Here is a 20931-nt window from a genome sequence, read left to right on the forward strand (position 1 = left end):
CATGTGTGTGCATATGCCCATGGAAGCTAGAGGTATCAAGTCCCTTTGGATCTGGGAATTGAACTCAGGTCCTCTGCAAGAGCAATATGTACTCCTAACTGCTGAGCCATCTTTCCAACCCCATATTAGTTTTAATTAAATAGCAAGATGCAAAATTGTGTATAGCATTCTGTCATGTATGTAACACATCATATATATACACATACATGCATGTATATGTAGAGTGCAGCCTTCCTGCCAGCCTGGTTCCAGAGCCACATCAGGAGGCTATATTAATTATGAAAGCTGTTGGCCGTTTGCTTGTTTCTTACTGGCTATCCCTGACTTAAGTATTTAACCCATCTAAATATTTCTCTTACCAGAGAAAGGGTCCGGACCTCTTACTTCTATGGTGGCTACATGATGTCTCCCTGTGTTTCTCTTTCCCAGAGTCCTGCTCGACTCCTAGTCCCACCTATCTTGCTTCCCTATTGGCCAACAGTGCTTTATTGACATCTACACAGGACTTCCCTATCATGTATATACATGTGTATATACACACCTGCTTTTTATACAGAAGCTAGTGACTGTGGTTTCTCCTGAATGATGTGACAGAGTGACCAGGTGGCAGGGGCAGCCCGTGTGCATTGTTAGAATCTGTGCCATGAGAGCTACAAGAGTTCTCAGAAGAGCCTCATGTAGGAGACTAGTAAATTATCATGAGGTAAATTCCATTTAGCTACATTCTTCACCAGATAGCATTTGTGGGAAGTGAGAAAGACAGCCTGCACCAAGGACTTCAGACTTTGAGGTCAGATGGGAATGGCTTTGTGAGTGGCCAGTAGATTCAAGCCTCTTCCCCTCATGCCTGCTGTCAGGCTGGGCATTCATTGGACAGAATGACAGGCCCTTCCTTCCTGTTTATAGAGCAGCTGTGTGATTGCTTTTAATTCTTTCTTCTTCTTCTTCTTCTTCTTCTTCTTCTTCTTCTTCTTCTTCTTCTTCTTCTTCTTCTTCTTCTTCTTCTTCTCTTCCTCCTCCTCCTCTTCTTCTCTTCCTCCTCCTCCTCCTCTTCCTCCTCCTCCACCCCCCTTTGTGCAGTGCTAGGGACTGAACCTGGGCAAATGCTCTACCAATGCACTGTGCTTCCCCTCTCCACGTGACGATACTCTGTGACTTCCTTTGTTCTTTTTAAAGATGACACCAGTTCTTTATGTCTTAATGTATCAAAAGTGTTATGAGAAGTTTTCAGGTGAATATAAACATTTGAATAATATTCCATTATTGAAATGTAGCACAGGTTACCTAATCATTAATTGCCTTTGTTTACTTTTATGTTATTTTCTGAGGTGTAGGGTCTCATGTAGTCTGGCAGGGGTGGGGGGTGGAACTAGCCTCAAATTCACTCGGAATCCATGGAGGACCTTTAACTCTGATTCTTCTCACTGTACCTGGGTATCGACGCTATATAGGGAAAACAATATATTTATTTATCAGAGAGAGAGAGAGAGTCGCACTGACCATGAGTCAGAAGCGTGGCTGGCTTCCAGGAGAACAAAAAGGAAGCCCCTTTTCCTTTCGCTTCCTTTTATCTCTACCTTGACCACGCCCTGTTGGGCGGATAGCTTTGTGGGGTTCACTCCTACACCTGGGGGCACTGGGATGGCAGGCCTGTACTACAGTACCTAGCCCATTGCTTGTCTATCTATCTACTCATTCATTCATTCATTCATTCATTCATTCATTCATTCACTCATGGGAGCATCAAGGCAGGGGATGTGCATTTACCTAGTATGTGTGAGGCCCTGAGTTCAATCCCCAGTTCTAGGGAAAAAGTAATGATAAATCACCTTGGTCCATACTGTTTTGTTCTGTTGTTAATGCCTTAGAAGTAAGACCATAGAGTCAAAAGGTATGAACACTTTTAGAAGATTGTTGAGGCAACATACCAAATTGTCTTCCAGAAGTTTCTCAGTTTGTTTTTCCACTCTTCCCTCAGACAGCAGCCAACATTGTGTAAAGCAAGTTTTTAATTTAAAAAGTACAGTTAATAACTACACCAGTGCATTTGAATGGTAGACTTAAGTCAGGGACTATGTACTTGAGGAAGATTTGGGCTATTTTCCCCGTCGATTAAGGAGAGGAGCTTGGGCCAGGTTCCAGCCTGTCTAGCAGTGGACGAGGAGAATGCAGTACCACATAGCTGATGACAAAATCATTTATATATTGACCTATTAGGACATGAGGTGTTTTAATGTGTTAGTAATGCTTAATGCTGAAGTCTTTTTAAAATGCTAATAGGTCCCTGGCCATTTTAAATTTGGGCAAGTAAGTTGAATATCAAACAATAAACCTTTCTTCCAATTATGAATTTAAGATCATGATGTAAAAGGAAATCTTGAAGGAACATTTGTGGCACTTAGCTGGTGACTGAAGAGCCAGCTGGCTGCACGGAGTACCACGCCGAGACTTTCCTTTAGGGCGGAGGTCAGCAGCTCCTCCGTGGGTACCACGCCGAGACTTTCCTTTAGTGCGGAGGTCAGCAGCTCCACCATGGATACCACGCCGAGACTTTCCTTTAGGTGCGGAGGTCAGCAGCTCCTCCGTGGGTACCACGCCGAGACTTTCCTTTAGTGCGGAGGTCAGCAGCTCCACCATGGATACCACGCCGAGACTTTCCTTTTAGGTGCGGAGGTCAGCAGCTCCTCCGTGGGTACCACGCCGAGACTTTCCTTTAGGTGCGGAGGTCAGCAGCTCCTCCGTGGAGTTGCTTCTCATGTCAGGCCATCCTTCGTCGCAAAACACATATTTGTTTTGTTTCAGTGGTAGAAACATTTGTATTGCTGAAGCAAATATTTAGAGCTAAAAGAAACAGTTGGGCAGCCAGGATGTGTCAAAATCAGGCAGATGTTTGCCTTTTAAAAGCACATTTTCAATAAAAGCTACCTTAGACTTGACTGCTTTGGCTATAGCCGCATGGGCTAAGCAAGAACTTTGAATGTGGTCTTGTTCCTGCTTTGATGTAAGGCACATCTTTGTACCTTTTCTGTCTAGGTTTTTCTCTGCTAGAAAGCAGGGGTAACTATTCTAAGTGACTGTGTTCAGAGTCAAGGTTTTTGTGTTCCTGCCTCCAGACATTTGTTTTTTTAAAATTTGTCCAGCCAGGCATGGTGGCGCATAGCTTTTATCTCAGTATTGGAGAGGCTGAGGAAGGTGGATTTCTGTGAGTCTCTGTGGCTAGCCTGGTCTGCATGGCAAGCTTCAGGCCAGGTAGGGTTATAATGCGACCCTGTTTTTAAAAAAGAAGAAACAAAACAAAATAAAAATTAATTTGTCCATGTGAGTAATATGCACTGGATATATAAACATATATATATATTATATTATAACCCACAGGTTATATATGTACATATATATCATAACCCACAATATACATACATATGTACATATCATAGTCCTAGGGGGTATGCAATAGAAACTCTTCCTTGACCCCCAGCTTATGATCCTTCTCTGTGTATAACCCATATTTCTGGTCCCTGCCATCCTCTGTGTGCATTATACATACCCACAGCCAAGTACATGTGTCTATGCGTCAACACACAGCTTTTACAAATAATTTGTACCTTTAAATCGTTTTAATTTGTATTATGTAAACATTTACCATTGTTTGTTTTTGTTTTAAAGCTTTTTTAAAAAAAGATGTATTATTTGTGGTTGTGTGTATGTGTGCACGCGCATGTGCACATATGCCCACAAGTCCGTAAGAGGGCATCAGATCTGGAGCTGGAATTACAGGCAGTTATGAGTGGCCTGATGTGGGCACTGGGAACTGAACTCAGGTCCTTTGTTAGAATACTTTTTTTTCAGTTTTTTGAGACAGGGTTTCTCAGTGTAGCCTTGACTGTCCTGGAACTCACTCTGTACGCCAGGTTGGCCTCAAACTCACAAACTTACCGGCTTCTGTCTTCCAAGTGCTGGGATTAAAGGTGTGCACCACCACTGCTGGCTTTTTTTTTTTTCTTTTTTGAGACAGGCTCTTACTATATAGCTCAGTGTGACCTGGAACTCACTGTTTACTCCAGGATGGTCTCAAATTCTAGCTTTCATGCTTCAGCTTCCTGAGTGCTGGGATTACAGGCGTGAGCCACCATGCCCAGCTTCATATTGTTTTAAGTTGTGAACACTTACAGGGTCTTCCATCGGGTTTTGAGATGTGTGTGTATTGTATATATAATATTCAGATGACAGTAACACACCTGTTGCCTCAAATAATCATTTCTTTATGGTGAAAACATTCAAAGTCCCCTCGTCTAGCTTTAGAAAGCATGCCACGTGCCACGCTCACTCGTGACAGCCAGCTGTGCTGCCAGCACTTCTTCCCCGTCTGTGGCTGAGCTCCTGCGTTGTCACTGTCCCTTAGCACCGCCTGTTCTTTTGCTTTTCTCCCTTTCGACTTTGCTGTTGAAAACGTGCAGTGTCGGGTGTTAGCGGGCACGGGCTCTCTGGGGTGGTGAGAGCGTCCACATGGGGATGGAGTGGAGACTGATAAGTCACTATGCCTATCTGTGTTTTGGCTGGAATTCACTCTGTAGACCAGACTGACCTTGAACTCACAGATCTGCCTGCCTCTGCCTCCCGAGTGCTGGGATTAAAGGCATGCGCCACCATGAATGGCTCTTTTGGGTTCTTGTTTGTTGTTTCATTATCTGTAAATGAAATGGGTGGAATGGAGGAAGAAAGAGAAGGGGATAGACCCCAAGAACTTGAGGTTTTCTTTCAGTTCTGACTTCCTTTGATTGTAAAGATGAGTTGCTATTGTTCAAAAAGGCAGACAAAGGGCTGGAGGGACGGCTCAGTGGTTATGAGCACTGACTGCTCTTCCATAGGACAGGGGTTCAATTCCCAGTGCCCACATGGCAGCTCACAGATGTCTGTAACTCCTTTCTTGGGGATCCAGTGCCTTTTTCTGACCTCCATGGACACCGTGGGCATATGGTACACATAAAATAAAAAGTAAATTTAAGAAGGCAAACACGGGGCTAGATATGTGGTTTGGTGGCTAAGAGCACTGGCTGCTCTTTCCAAGGACCCAGTTTTGGTTCCCAGCACTTATATGATGGCTCTCAGCATCAGTCCAGGGTTTCTAACGCCCTCTTCTGACCTGCAGACACTGCACACATGTGGTGCGCATGTGCACTCTCTGTGAAATCACTCGTACACGGAAAATAAATATATCTGATTTTTCCTTTTTTAGTTTAGATTAGAAACAAGCTTGTTTTGCATGTCAATCCCAATTCCCTCTCCTTCCCCTCCTCCCCTGCCCCCCACCAACCCTCTATTCCATCCCCTTTCTGCTCCCCCTTTCATGGGGGATCTTCAAAGCCTGTCACATCATTTGGAGTAGGACCTAGGTCCTCCCCTGTGTGTCTAGGCTGAGAGAGTATTCCTCTATGTGGAGTGGGCTCCCAAAGTCCATTCGTATATTAGGAATAAATACTGATCCACTACCAGAGTACCCATAGATTCCCAGGCCTCCTAACTGACCCCTACATTCAGGGGGTCTGGATCAGTCCTGTGCTGGTTTCCCAGCTATCAGTCTGGGGTCCATGAGCTCCCCTTGTTCAGGTCAGCTGTCTCTGTGGGTTTCTCCAGTCTGGTCTTGACCCCTTTGCTCGTCACTCCTCCCTCTCTGCAACTGGATTCCAGGAGTTCGGCTCAGTGTTTAGCTGTGGGTGTCTGCTTCTGCTTCCATCAGCTACTGGATGAAGGCTCTAGGATGGCATATAAGGTAGTCATCAATCTCATTATCGGGGAAAATCATGTAAGGCTTAGATTGTTAGTTGGGGTAATCCTTGTGGATCTCTGGACATTTCCCTAGTGCCAGATTTCTTTTTAAAACTATAATGGCTCCCTCTATTATGGTACCTCTTTTCTTGCTCTCCTCTGTTCTTCCCCTGATTCAATCTGCCTGCTCTCTCCTGTCCTCCTCTCCCCTCCTCTTTCTCCTAACTCCCTCTCCCCTCCCTCCATGATCCCAATTAGCTCAGGAGATCTTGTCCCTTTCCCCTTCTCCAGGGGACCATGTGTGTCTCTCTTAGGGTGCTCCTTGTTTCCTAGCTTCTCTGGCAGTGTGGATTGTAGGCTGGTAATCCTTTGCTCTATGTCTAAAATCTATATATGAGTGAGTATATACCATGCTTCTCTTTTTGTGACTGGGTTACCTCATTCAGGATGGTTTCTTCTAGTTCCAACCATTTGCCTGCCAGTTTCAAGATTCCATTTATTTTTCCACTGAGTAGTACTCCATTGTGTAAATGTACCACCTTTTCTCCATCCATTCTTCAGTTGAGGGGCATCTTGGTTGCTTCCAGGTTCTGGCTATTACAAATAATGCTGCTATGAATGTCCTTGTTGTATGAATGTGCATCTTTTGGGTATATGCCTAAGAGTGGAATTATTGTGGTAGACTGATTCTCATTTTCCTGAGGAACTGCCGTACTGAATAAATCTAGTTTTTAACAAGCAAACAACCTCCACAGTCTCTTGAGATGGTGAAGTGTCGGTGTCGCTGAAGTGTGGTCACTTCCTTGGGCTTTCCCACAAATTCACAAAAACTCACCAGGCCTTGGGTTTGTGAGCAACTGCACATCCCCTGGGCCTGTGAAGAGCTGCCGCAGCCTGTTGCTAAACACTTGTGCGTTAGAGACTGTCCTCTGTGACGGGCAGGCAATGGTCTGTAACCCCCAGAACCGATGGCAGATATAAAAGTAAGCCCTCTTTGTGCTCACCTCCAGTGCCTCCAGAGAGAGTTAGCGGGAAAGTGGGGGCACCCTTGAGGCTGCAGAGATGAGAAACAGACATCGTGGATGCTGAAAGGAGCCCCTCTGTCTTTACACGAGAGGTCTCAATTTGTGTAGCACAGGGGCAGCTCACTTCCGTCTTGTTCAGTAGGTATACTACTCCCCAGAGACACTCAATAAATTTTATAGAAAGTCCCCTCCTTATGTGGAAGGCGCTAAGCTCAGTGCCTGGTGTGGCTGTTATAATTTAGGGCTCCAAGGGTATGTCTGCCTTGTGAAATAACCAGCCAAAAGTGTACGGAAACTTTTGATCTTGGTGGATTTGTCTGTGTCATTGTACTACTGGGCTCAGGCCCTAAGACCCCAGCCTGTCTGCTTTGACATTAAAGCTCGACTTGAATTTAGTTTGCAGCTGAAGTGGTCCTTCCTCCCGTGTGCTGTGTTGGTAGACTTCTATGCTTGCTTGCTGGTGTTCTAGTTTTGTCCTACCTCCTGAGAGTTCCACAGCTGCACTGGATGCAGCTGAATGTTCACAGCTCCTCTGTCTCCTCAGGGACCTCCTTCCTTAGCTGAGGAGAGCAGCCTGTCTTTTCTTTAGACTTGTAAGCAAAAGTCTCCCCAGTCTCTCTGAGTCTGTAAGCTGGCAGTGAAATACACTGCACACCAGCTTCTTACGCGGTGATTTACACTGGGAGAGGTGCCTGCTGATAGCCGGGGTCCCTTTGTCTTTGTTTAGTTTTTCTTCCACACTTGATGTATTTAAAGGACAGATTGTCTTTATGCTTCACGGGATAAGGGAGGGATTGGTGCAAGTTTTAATGAGGGGTCCGAGCACTGTGGCTGAGATGGGAATTACATTCGTGGTAAGATATCTTTCTTTCCCTGGGTGGCGGGAGACAGTGCTTGGCTGTTTCCGAAGCAGCCGCTCTAAGGAGCAGTCTTCATTCAGAAGGATACTGAGAGAGCATCCAGTTCCAAAGCATCAGCAGCAACTTTCTCCCCAGTTGTGCAGACTCCTCTCTCTTAAGGAGAGGGGAGAGGCTCTGGTCCCATTCTTGAGATTACACATCAGTACGGGAGGTGGTGGAGCCAGCCCACCTCCAAGTTTATTTGCATAAAAACTTTTGTTCAGGCCAGTGATACGTAGAACTGTTTTTCTAAAAAAACTGTTTTTTGTTGCTTGGGGAATAGTTATCAGCAGAGAAAAAAGTATTTGGCTTATTTGCTTAATATTTTAACCTAGCGGATCAGACAGGTTGGGGAACTGGGGGAGGGGATAAGAGAGTGGGTGGGACGGCCCCATAAACAAGGTGATATATAATATTTTTTTTGTTCTCCTTTTAAATAAATACCGATCAGCTTTATGTTCAGAGACAATAGGAGCCGTTGGCTTAAATTTGCAGTTTACTGTATTTATGGCTGTAATATCAAGGTGCTGCCGTCGTAATTTCATGCCCCAATGAGAAGAGCAAGGTCGAAGCAAATGCTTCCATCGGCATCTGCTAGCACACTAACTCATAAACAAGGCCCGGCTGGATCAGGTGGCACGGAATAATACAGGCTAATGAAATACAGCACAGCTTTCCATTACTGTTAGTTTTTACAGTGTCGTCATTACGTGTAATTTATGTTTAAAAAATTCAATTTTATACAAGGCACTGGGAAATAGGGGTCCACAGGTCATCCAACGACTTTTAGAGGCTTCAAGAGTCCTTATTGTACTCTACTGTTAACAAAATGTTAATAAAATAAAATAAAAATACTTTTTCCCTTTCCCCTCCCCGAACCCATTCTGAGAGAGTTGATTTTTCTTTTAATTTGGGGAATATCTTTAGCCAGCTGTCTTCCCTGCCTCATCTCCTCCCGGAATGTGCCAGGCAGATAACAAGTTGTGTTCTGAGAGAGGTGACCCCCGCTCAGTCTCCAGAGTCCCAGATGAGTCAGAGATTGAGGGGCTGCGGATGGAGGGTGATGCTCTGAACTCAGGGCCTTTGGCTGCTGCCCTCAGCTGTGGGCCTGGGGTTTGGCCCCCTCCCCCAATGTTCCTTTCATTCTCTACAGTGTGGTTGTTAAGCTCAAGCCCAGACTGGAAGGCGCTGCTGGGCTCACTGCCTTGGTTGTTGCCCTCCGTCTTGGTCGTTTGTCCTTGCACGATGCAGAGAACACTTCTGTCATCTGTTGTGTTCCACAGACATTCTCGGCTTCACCTCCACAGAGTCAGGCAGAGAGCTGTGCCCAGTACGCACTGCAGACAGTGGAGCTGTGTGTTCTGAGAAGCCCTGTGCAGCCAGCCCACAGTAAATAGCCCTTCCGGGTCCTGGCTTTGGCCTGAGTCTTGGGAGAGGCTGGTGGGGCATCATGTTCACCCTGGTGTGCTTGGCTTTGTTTGTGGTCTAATAGAAACTTTCAGAAACAGAAAACAGGTTTGTTTATCTGCTAGGAGATAAGAATCGGCGGATGTGACTGTCCTGAGTCAGTTCAGATTGCAGTGCAGCCTGTCTTTGTGATCACGGGGTGCTGCTCCCTCCTTCCATTCTTTTAAATGCAGTCACTATGGACAAGTGTTGGGCGGAAACCCTTGACCCCCTGTCTACACTGGGGCAGTAGCGGTAACTTCCCGATTTGGGGGAATGGAGGGAACCAAGGGAACAAGAAAGGTGCTGGGAGCCTTCACTTAGCTGGTGGGCTTTGCAGATTAGGCAGCTGTGGCCCCACCAGGGAGGCAGCTAGCATTCACTGTTCTCAATCGTGGCTCCTGTCACTGCTCCTCCTACCCCCCTGGACGGCTTTCTGAAGTTATTCCTTATCAAAAATAGGTGATAGGATGGCACTCTAGAAAAATTCCCCAGTGGTAGAAGGGAAGGAGATTAAAATGCCAAGTCTGAGTGGTGTCAGACGTCAACCGTCCACACCTCAACCAAGCTAACTCTTCCAAAGGCAGGTAGGGAGCAGGGGGCTTGCTCGCAGGATGGCAAAGTCCTTTGCTCTCTGCTCTGTTCAGCCATTGCTCAGTCTCTATGCGGTTAGATTATTCCTCAAGATAGCAATCAACTGGAAGGAAGTGTGTGCGTCTAATTTGCATGAGATTATTTAAAACAACAACAACAAAAAAGGTCTGCATTAGTCAGGGTGATGGTAAACAGCGCAAAGAGATGCCTTTTATAATATAGCCTGTGCCTTGGCTTTCAGAGCCAAATATAATTCACTTACAATTGGCAGTTTCCTTTATTATTCCTTTTAACCTTTTGGATTCTGCAAGGTCTCAATCAAAGATCTGCATTGTTTATCTTTCAGGGTAAGTAGGAAAGCTGGATGTTTATGCATGGGTCCTGTGGCAACAGCTCCTCACAGAAGTAGGGTCATCTCTGTGCCACGAGCCAGTGTCTGGGTAGATAGCTAGTCTTGACTCAGGGAGGAGTGAGGGACCCCTACTTGGTCTTCCTGCATCCCAGGCGGACCATCTAGCTCTGTAAACACAGTCCTGAACCTGGCCAGGGCTGCCCTAGCAGTGGATACCCACAGAGGCGCATGGATGCCCTGTTTGTCACTTTGGAGTTGTTACAATGCTGTCTCGTTATCATCTGCAGATCTGACCCAGGAGTGTCTATAGCCCCGTGTTTTCATATCCCCATGAACTAGTTATTGGCTCTTATCTGCAGATGCGGTCCAGGGTGTCAGGGGAGAAAGTTTAATCCTTCTCTAAACGTTGACACACTCAAGACTGAAGTTCTGAGTCTGTCATCTGACATTTGTAACTCTGATTGTCATCTGCATCACTGTTCTGGAGGACAAGTTTGATCTTGGCAGTCCTCACCCCTACCTCACTCAGGCTTTTCATCTGCTCAGTAGGGGCAAGGCTGAGCCAATTCTCCAAGTCGAAAGTTATGCTCCCCTCCCTCCCTCCCTCCCTCCCTCCCTCCCTGCCTCCCTCCCTCCCTGCCTCCCTCCCTCCCTCCCTCCCTCCCTCCCTCCCTCCCTCCCTGCCTCCCTCCCTGCCTCCCTCCCTGCCTCCCTCCCTCCCTCCCTCCCTCCCTCCCTCCCTGCCTCCCTCCCTGCCTCCCTCCCTGCCTCCCTCCCTCCCTCCCTGCCTCCCTCCCTGCCTCCCTCCCTCCCTCCCTCCCTCCCTCCCCGCCTATCTGTCTGCCTACCTGCCTGCCTTCCTGAAAAAACAACCCATTTATTGAAACTGAATCAAACCCCTGAGTCTCCGGGAGAACTAGGCATCTAAGAATTGCAGCCAGTGTAGATTTAGAGCATCAGATGACAAGACCCCAGAGAAGCAAGAGCTGGAAGGAAGTGCTGATGCCAGTTAAACCATCGCCTCACTGGTAGGCTCGGCCGAGGTAATGCAAGGTGTGTTTTATTAGGAAAATAGGCTTCCTAAAAGCTCAGGGCCAGAGGGCAGAACAACAGGCAGAGAGAGTCCTGTTCCTTTAACCAGCTCTAGCTCCCAAGGCTAAGGCACAGCCTGGAACTTGCTGTATATTTCCCCAGCGTTAAACATTATCATACTTGTTTATATTTGAAAGAGCCAAAAGGGAAAATGAGAGTGCAACTGAATGCTCCTTTTGGGAAAATTATCCTCATTTGCAGCCAGCAGCTGACAAGGCACACGATCCTCCAGGTTTATAGAATCCCGCGGTGTACCAGTGACCAGCAGCCTGTGCTGACGTCGCGGATGCTGCTTCCTTCTCCAGCAGCGCCCTTCTCCCAGCCTTGGGGAGGAGTGCCCCTTCCTATTTAGGAAGAGCAGTTGGCAGTGACTGGCAGGTGAAGGAGCCCAGGAAACACAAACTCTAGGGAACTGTGTCCTCTAGTCTTGCCTGGCTTGTCTGTCTGTCCTGTCCCTGTTCTGGGGAGGAGACATGATAGGAAAAGCAGCATTTGTGGCGGGCTGTGGATGTAAGCAGTGGGATCCCTCTCCAGCCCCAGTCTGAGGTGCCCTGTCGCTTGATCACCTGCGCCCAGCCTAGACGAGTGCTGCCCACCGTACCCTAGACTGACAAGCAGTAGTGCTGGCTTGCTTCTGGTTAGCTTCTGTGTCTGTGACCTTTTGCAGTAGGGCATGAAAAGTCTGAGGGATGGCTGGAGCCCACTCAGGCCAACCAGATGCAGGGCAGAGCTGGGCTTTAAAGCATTAATGTGCACCATGTATTAGCCCCCAGGCACAGAGTGCGAGGCACCACACTTTGAAGATGCTGATCCTCAGAATCGCCTCGTACTTCATCCACCTCTAGGGACAAGTATGCCATGCTGTGGGCCTCTAATGGAGAGCCGCCGAACAGATGCGGAAAAGCTCTCAGCCCTGGTTTAAAAGCTCTGTGTTGCCACTCCACTGGATATTGGGATCCCGGAACAGCCTGGACCAGCTTGAGTTGTCAGGTGACCTCTCACCTGCTTTCCCAGCCGCTGCAGTGGATCTTTTGTACACCCATTATTTCCTGAGTGGGCTCTATGGGAGTCTTGTCTGTCACACACCTGGGCTCCCCTTCACTCCTGCTTTTCAGTGCGCATCGTTCACCGGCAGTCAGCCCCCCCCCCCCCCCGAATTAGGGTCTTGGTGGACTTTCGCTTCACTCGCCTTCCATCCCTTCGTGGGAAAATCCTCTCCACATGCCATAGCCACTGCAGATGGCGCCCTGAGATTTCCTAGTGCCGTGTGCATTGTAGTTTAGAGTTGGAGGATCAAAGGAAGGGGGAAGAGAAACTAGCCAAAGGCGGTCCAGGCAGCCCGTGCTAGGGTAGAGCAATAATCATCTGGGAGTATGGGCCTGGTCTTGTTTTGATCTGTTTTCTTGTTTTATTTTCTTCTTTACATCCTATATCCCATTCATACTAATCACAGTCAGTCCTGATTTTTCTTTTTATTTCTGCATTTGTCATAAAATAAAGCAAATTATTCCCGTCTTCGGAAACGATCTAGACTAATTAGTCGTCTCACCCAATAATTAGTTTTTTTGTTTCCCTGTCTGTTTTCATGCATTATTGTTAGTTTTTTCCCCTCTTTTTTTTACCACCATTACAGATTAAAATGAGTCACATTTGCAGTTGATGGTATCTGTTTTCGGGGGAAGAATGGAGAATTGCAGTATGGAGCGACTTCAAAAGCAGCAATAAACTCAAGGATAAATTAAGGAAATTGAATGAGCCACATTTGGAGCAGTGTTGAGGCTAATATTCTGTCGCTTAAGGTTAAATTGCAACTGAGAGAGGTTCCCAAGAATCCAAAATCGAGGAGGCAGTGTGCTTGAATGCAAGGCGCTCTGTGGCCGTCAGGGCCTCCTTGCAAAGGCAGACTTTGCTGCTGTGTGGGTGCTGGCGATATCCTCACCTGTACCCTTTGCTCTTCTCCCTAGGGCTGACAGACGACGAGATTGACCTGGCTTTCCAGCAGTCGGGCACTGCTACAGATGAGCCTCCGTCCTTGGGCCTGGCTACGCCAGTGGCTCCTGTCCAGACCCCCCACCTCATCCCACAGCCATACAGTAAGTCCCCCGACCCTCGGCCTGCTCAACTGGGACTGGGACTCAGGACACTGGCGAAGAGCAGGACTCCACAGCTTCCACCGCAGCAAACTGGGAGAACTTGGCTTCTCTAGCGATGAAAAAGTGGCACACTTAAATTTGTCTAGAGCCAGTGTAAGCATGTGCCAACGACTGCAGCGGATAACGAGCCAGCCGCTGGTGGTGCTTCAGGCACTTCAGTCACACAAATGGCCAGTTCTGCTGCCGCTTCCGACCCCAGTGATTCTGAGTGCTCGCTTCCTAACACGAGCATGGCAGTTGTGAATGGCTTCTCCTTTACCCATGGACGTAATTGTCTCCTAATTTTGTTTTTAAACTTAATAGATTTAGGTCAACCTTTGCTCCCTTGTCCTGACTCCACTGTGTAGATCGATATAGTGACAGATTCTCAGGGAATTTCGGGTTAATTACAAAGAAAGGTCCTTTAATGATGACATGGAACCCTGTGGAGGGGAGTTTGTTGTTTAAATGGAGGTTGCCGTAGTAATAGATATAGCGCTGTGCATCCATCCAAACAAGAACATCACCTCTTCTCTAAGTCAGGTGGAGAAACCTAAAAAAGTTATCATTGGGCTGGAGAGATGGCTCAGAGGTTAAGAGCACTGACTGCTCTTCCAGAGGTCCTGAGTTCAATTCCCAGCATCCACATGGTGGCTCACAACCATCTGTAATGAGATCTGGTGCCCTCTTCTGGCTTGCAGATGTACATGGAGCAGGATGTGTTGTATTCATAATAAATAAATAAATCTTTTAAAAAAAGTTACCATTATCTTCAAAGCTATAAGAAACAGCCTAGATTTGTTGCTTTTATATAACTCAGCACAGGTTCTATTATCTTTCAAGTCTTTTCTAAAATTGTCTTCATTTTAATTGTCTAGAAGTCTTACTTTTTCCAAAAAGTGATTTAAAAGAGAGTTCAAGACCAGATTTTAAAGGGTGTATTAAAAAATGACAGATGGTACATACCTTTAATCCCTGCATTTGGGAGGCAGAGGCAGGCAGATCTCTGTGAGTTTGAGGACAGCCTGGTCTGCAGAGCGAATTCCAGAACAGCCAGGCCTGTTACACAGAGAAACCCTGTCTCCAAAGGCAAAAAGCATTAAAATTATATATATATATATAGAGCCAGGTTCATTTTGATCCAGAGCACGACTCACGTCCTCTTCCTTCTCCCCTTATGGGCACTTTTGCCCGGCCTGCCTACGGCTGGGAGGTGCCCCCTCCCCAGCAGACGCGTCAGCGGGGTGTCCTCCCTCCCCTGTGGTCAGGTGCAGTACCAGGCAGAGTGCTGGCTGCTGTGTGCATCTGGAGAGTCCTTTGCTTTCTGGGTAACGCTGAGCGGCGGGGCCAGGACACATAGACCATGTGTCTTGTTCCTCTGTGCCTGGTCTGAGCCACTGGCTGGTGTGAAGACTCATTTCTCTTTCCCAGCCCAGATCCTCTCAATCTGTTGTGTAGGCTTCGGACTCTAAGCATACTTTTTAACTAAAGGCTAAGTTAGTATCCCTAAGCCCAGCCGTTTAATGGGGTTTGTTGAGGACAGGCAGTGGCAGCTGGGTGCAGAATTGTCTAAGCACAGCTGTTGTGTTCCAGCTGTTTCCTCCCACGGCTTAAGACCAAACAGGTCTCTCTGCTACTTGGAAACTTCCTGCTCGGAACAAATTGTTCTGCTTGGTCACAGAGTTGGCATCAAATGTCATATGCTTGCCTGTCTTCTGGAAGTGCAAAGAGTTAACTATTAGTTTTTCCTGGCCGGCAGCAGCGGTTGAATCTGCAGTGTCCTTCAAGATTGCAGGCTTAGACTCTTAGTCTCCTGGTCCTAACAATAACACGTCTTCTTAGCGGCAGGCTCCCCCCCCCCCCTTGACACTGGCACGGAAACAATGGGAGTGATCATTTTTAATGCTGGAGTTTTCAGTTGTCACCACCGAGCTTCATTCTTCGCATACTGCTCCATCACTCCTTTCAGCTTGGGGGTGACTCCGTTCTTCACTTCTGTACTTTTGCCAGGAGGTGTCAAAACTGCTCAAAAAAAAAAAAAAAGAAAGAAAGAAAAAGGAAAAAAAAGCTTGATTTTGATTAATATAGAGAAACAAGACTTTGCCTGACTGATAATAAAACTGATAAATGACATTTGAATTACTTGTAGCGGTAATTTATTACATAAAATATCTTTTATTTGACATACGATTAGTTGCTGGAAGCATCACTCAATCTGACGAGTTTAAACATGCTCTAAAATGAACCCCAGTAAAAACCAGGGCTGTCGGCTGCTGGCGTTATGAAATATACTAATCCTGGAGTGAGGAAAAAAATCTGACTTTAAATATTTAAATGATTAATTGGGTTTATATATATATTTTTTTACCTCTCTAACCCCCTTAATTACAAGCAAACTCAGGGGAGTTTCTGAACTAGGTGTGCAATCTGCATGCTTATCGCCCAGGCATTGTCTGCGTCTGGGAGGGATTTATGGCCTCTGTTCATGTGTGCTCCTGCTGATTCTGTGCCTAGATCCCAGCAGCCCTTTCCTTCCCATTTCTCAGCTGTTTAAGGACATTTCATCTTTGAGCCCAAGTCTAGAAAACGGGGTCCCTCAGTGCAGCCCCAAACACTCTAGTGTCAGGGTTAGGGTCTCTTTTGAGAATACCTGTGGACCCGGCATATGCTGACCTTTATCTCCCAACCTGGCATGGTGGCCATGGGCTGCTGGGTGCCTCCTTTGCCATCTCTGCTTTCTGGTGAGTGTGTTTGACCTTGAAATATTAGTGGATGGCAGCAATGAAGAGAGCACCGGGAGAACTCCCGGGACGGTACTTGTTCAGTTCAGTGTGTAAGCACCCTCTAGGTGTTCAGCTCTGTTACGTGGGAGTTCCAGAGCATGGTCTTTTGGAATTTTCAGGCTCTTAAGAAAAAGAGAATAGTATCAGACATTGTGACTTAATGCCAAAATTAATTATACCGACAAAAAATTCTGTAAGATTACAGAAAAGAGAAAAATTAATGTGGGCTAAGGAAGTGAGGAGGTTTTGTGAACGTGGCAGGAGATGACACCCAGAGAAGCCTGGTGTCACCTAGTGTGAGAATAAGCCAGTGTTCTGAGGGCTTCGGAGAGTCAGGCAGAGCTCAAGCAAAGCCAGGCTAGGCTGGGAAGAGAGCCCTGGTACTCAGTTTCTGCTCTTGCTTGCCTCCCTGTGAGCTTTCACAAGCCCTGTGGATAGGCTCTGGGTCCCGCTCCATCCCCTCAGTCATTTGTGCGTGAGCTGTTTTGTTTCCACCCACAGAGATAAAAGCACCAAGGGGTACTGCGGTATAAGCAGGCCTAGTGTAAATTTTGTGGGGTGATACCGGGTTCCAGCATTGGCCCTCGTCTTTGATGGACAGTGGAACCCTTAGGGGCTGGCTTGAGCTTTATTTAGTTGCCTGGGGCTGGCGGAAAGCTTTGAATCATTTGATTAGAAGTCCTGAGAGAGAGAGAGTTCTTCTCAGTTTGCCTCTGTTGCAGCCCTATTTAGTAACATAAACTTACCTCATTGAGCTACACTCATTATTGAGTAACTCCCAGCTACTAAGCACTGTGCTAGGCCCTGGGACAAAAGGTTGTTAACGAGATCTGTTAGTTTTCCTTTGCTAAGACTTGAGAGAGTCAACTTAGAAAGACAAAAAGGTTATTTTTGGCATATGGTTGCAGTTTGTGATTGGTTGACCTGGTGGTTGGGACTCTCTGGTTGTGGGTGTTGGATGACAATGGCAGGGAGCATGTGGCAAAGAGAAGCTGTTGGTGTCATGGCCACAGATGAAAGGAAAGAGAAGGTTCTGGGGCCTACACCTGTCACCCCACAGCGGCTGAAGATCTCTCTGGGATGTTGTCCCTACGTCCTAAGAGCACCGGGGAATGAGAGCTCCAAAGCATAGCACCAGGCTGGCTGCTGGCTGCAGTTGCCCCCATCTAGTGGAAAGGACGGTTAAGCCAGCATGTCAGTGCCTGGGAGGCAGGACCAGGGAAGAGGGGGGGGGGCTCTCCTAAGAGCAAAAACTTCAGTGACCCTGTGGGTGACGGGCTCAGTGTTCTGACAGGATGGACAAGAGCGCAGAGACAGGAAACTGTGTGATGGCCTTAAGGATCTCTGGGTGATGCAAGAAGCTGGGGGAGGAAAAAAAAAAAGGCAGCTGAGCCGTCACACTGACAGGAAAGCCAGCAACCCGCGCTGGCTGGTCATTTCTGAAGTTGTGTTGTCTCTTTGAAGAGATGGTCCTTAGACGGATGTTAGAGTTGAACATGGGGTGAGCCTGTCTGAGCCACTGTTGCCCTCCTTGTCATCCTTGTCCAGCAACATCCATCTTCCCAGTGCTTCACCCCGACCCAGTGGAGGTGCCCGGTGCCTCTCACAGCCCCTGCTCCCCACCACGCCGCACTTAAATGTTTGTCCCCGTGTCTTTCTATTCATCTGTGAGTCCTGAGGCTTTTCAAAAACTCTAATGGCTCTGACTTAGCAGCTGTCTAGAAATGCTTGTTGCCTGCGTGAACTGTGGAGGACCGAGAAGAAATGCCTGGTGACGATACCCATTTGGTCACAAGCCCATCAGCCAGACTGTTCCCAGGCTTAGTCCATGTAGGCTGTTCTGGGCAGGTTGTGGAAACGGGCAGGCTTGCTTTCAGGAGGTCACCGTTTAATGCCAAGGAAGCCTGGTGTTTGGGGAAGGACAGAGATGACTAGCCACTGCCGTGCTGTGCAGCGATGACCTTGAGAGTTTCCTTTCAGTGTGCAGAGACAACAGTTTGGAACTCCAGAGTGATAGTCTTCAGAGCCTTGAAAGGATGAGGCTTGAACTGTCTTTGCATGTCACTAAGCCAAGGCTACATTTCGGAAAATAGGTTTTCTCTGCTACCTAAATGTAAGGCATCTCACTTACCATGGAGGCTCTGCAGTCTTCAGGGACCCAGGTCTGCATCCTTGACAGCTTGCTGGCATCTGTCTTGTCCTGCCCACCTGCTCCAGCCCCAGGTGACCCATCTGCCACCACCAACCTAGAGGAAGGGAAAGGACCAGCTGCCTCCCAAGGACACCTAGGAATTGTTATATCTCCTCCATTTCCCTCCTTGCTAACAGGAATGTGGTTGTATCGTCTTCCTATCTACAAGGAGACTGACAGGTGGGCCAGGTATTGGGGGCTATGCCTGTCCAAGTTGTTCCTGCCCTCCTTATCATCTGTTGACAGCAAGGTGTCTCTGGAGCTGACATGAATGCTTACACTCAGGGTGCTGTTAGCTGGGCCTGGGCAGGCTCCGGTGGCTAGTGCTGTGGTATTTAGAAAGGTTCAGCTGGCATATTAGGAGGCTAGGACTTGCTACTTTATTATCACTCTTTATAACATCTAAATGTTAGATTCTTTTGTATAAGTCAAGCATTATCAGGCGGGGATTTTTAGGCTGTGTTAGAATCATTAGGTCATATTTCTCCCTTGGTTTCAGCTGCTAATGGGTTGGGGAAAACTTTTAGCACCTGCGAAGTTGGGTTTTGCTCTCAACCACCGCTAACTTCCTTGACAAAACATTGAACAGAGAGAGAGAGAGAGAGGGAGGGAGGGAGGGAGAGAGAGAGGAGACAGAAAGAGAGAGGAGACACAGAGAGAGAGTGTGTGTGTGTGTGTGTGATCTTTATTGAGGGTAGTTTACATGAAATAAAATGCGCCTATTGTAATCGCACCATTTGAGTTTTGAGTGTGCACTTCGTGTAACCATCACTTTATTGCAGAGCATTTCCAATACCCCAAAAGGTTCCCTTGTGCCCCATTTCCAGTCAGTCCAGCCCCATCCTGCCTTGGGCAACCACCGCTCTGCTTTTCTTGCTGCCTGTAGATCTTTCTTTCCTGAGTTTCTATAAATGGAATCATATGGCGTGCATGCTTCAGTCTGGGTGCCCAGGGCAGTGCTGAGATACATCCAAGTTGCTGTGCATGTAGGACGTTGCTTCGTTCATTACTGAGCCGTATCCCAGCATATGGAAGGACGTATCGCTGTTTGTTTATCCACTCAGCAGTTGATGGACTTTGGGTTGTTTCCAGTTTTTAGCCATTATGAATAAAACTCTTGTGAACATTCATGTACAAGACTGTGTGCTTTTATCTCTCTTGGGTGAATGCCTAGAGGAGAATTGCTGGTTTGTATGTTAAGTGTATGTTTAACCTTATAAGAAACTGGTAAACTGTATTCCAAAGTGGTCGTCCTGTGTCAGCTTCCCACCAGCAGCCTCAGCCTCGGCAGCAGCTGGTGCCTTGATGACTTTGGTGTGCATGCAGGGCAGACTCCTGTTGGTTGGCTCTCCCTCTCCTTCGCACGCTTATTGATCATCTATCTGTACATCTCCTTTTGGGACGTGTCTGCCTGTCACCGTCTCGTGTCCTCTGTCGGGTACATGTCCTTGTTCTCTCACCTTCCACTTCAAGCGGGGAGATGCTTTGGACTTGGTGCCATCTTGGTGGGGGGAGAAAGGCCTTTGGCCTTTTTACATTACCCTTTGAAAAGGAAAAGAGTGTAGTTTTGATGGCATACACCTACACCATCTTTTCTTCTAGAAAGATGGTTCATGGTGTTTGTTGTATATGGTGCTAGGGATGAACCCTGCTATGTCAGTCTGTCGATCTGCGGCCAGTTCTGAACTGAGTTTTATTTCCTTTCATTTTATTTATCATTAATTTAAAAGTGTGTGTGTGTGTATGCGTGCACGTGCACGCGTGCCTGTGCGTGTGCGTGTGCATACTACAGTACATGTGTGGAGGTCAGAGGACAACCTGTAGAAGTTGGTTGCCCTTCTATCATGTGGTTTCAGGGGATTGAACTCAATTACCAGCCTTGGCAGTAAGCACTTTTACCTGTTGAACCATCTCACCAGCCCCTCAAACAATTGTTTTTGGAGCTATTGGAGTATATTTTATGAATCACAAAACTCGTCCATTTTCAGTGGTTTTTAGTAATTCAACTGAGGAACAACCATTGCCATAAACCAGCTCTAGAGGATTCTTATTCATTCACTATTCATCCTTGTTCCTACCATTATCCCCTAGTCTACTTTGCATCACCATAAATCTACCTCGTTTGGGCATCTTAGGTAAATGGGATTACAGAGGGAGTGGTTTCTGAGCTTGGCTTTGAACTCCACCCACAACGCAGCCCCCTTTCACTGCTGGTTAGTATTCCCTTGTATGACTAGCCCTCATTTTGTGTGCCAGTTGATGGACAGTTAGGTGATCTCCTGCTCATGTTTTTGGCTCTCTGTGTGCTGTGAGTTGAACTTGGAGGCTTGTGCATGCTAGGCAGGTGCTCTATTGCTGAGCTGTGCCTTTGGCCCTATGTTGGCTGATGTGTGTAATGCTGCTAAGAGCATTGGTGTGCAGATCTTATATAGATACATGCTTGGATGGGTGGTGTCTAACATGGAATGGCTGGATGCTAAGTTTCTGATTTCTGGACCTTAATTACTTTCTTTCTCATCAGTTTTCTGAAGTATAATATGCATGCAATAAGAGTCCTGGTTCTTCAGTGTCCTATTTGATAAATTATAACTCATTTTATTTGTCTGATCATCACTCCAGTCACAATGTAGAGAATTTACCAAAAGAGGAGTGTG

General features: G+C 47.0%; 1 protein-coding gene across 3 annotated transcripts in view; it reads left to right on the top strand.

Annotated features, from left to right (window-relative positions):
• Positions 1-20931, top strand: part of Pex14 (peroxisomal biogenesis factor 14) — a 146703-nt gene that overhangs the window by 107351 nt on the left and 18421 nt on the right. For all 3 annotated transcript variants that reach the window (XR_001197030.3, XM_005079311.4, XM_013120054.3), the window contains exon 4: positions 13136-13264. Coding sequence is in view for 2 of the 3 variants with exons in the window: in XM_005079311.4 (XP_005079368.1) it covers positions 13136-13264 (129 nt within the window). In the remaining variant the exon portion in view is untranslated. The remainder of the gene's footprint in view (positions 1-13135; positions 13265-20931) is intronic.

This window comes from Mesocricetus auratus, unplaced genomic scaffold (genome assembly GCF_017639785.1).
Source record: "Mesocricetus auratus isolate SY011 unplaced genomic scaffold, BCM_Maur_2.0 Super-Scaffold_100042, whole genome shotgun sequence".
In the NCBI taxonomy this organism is placed as follows: domain Eukaryota; kingdom Metazoa; phylum Chordata; class Mammalia; order Rodentia; family Cricetidae; genus Mesocricetus; species Mesocricetus auratus.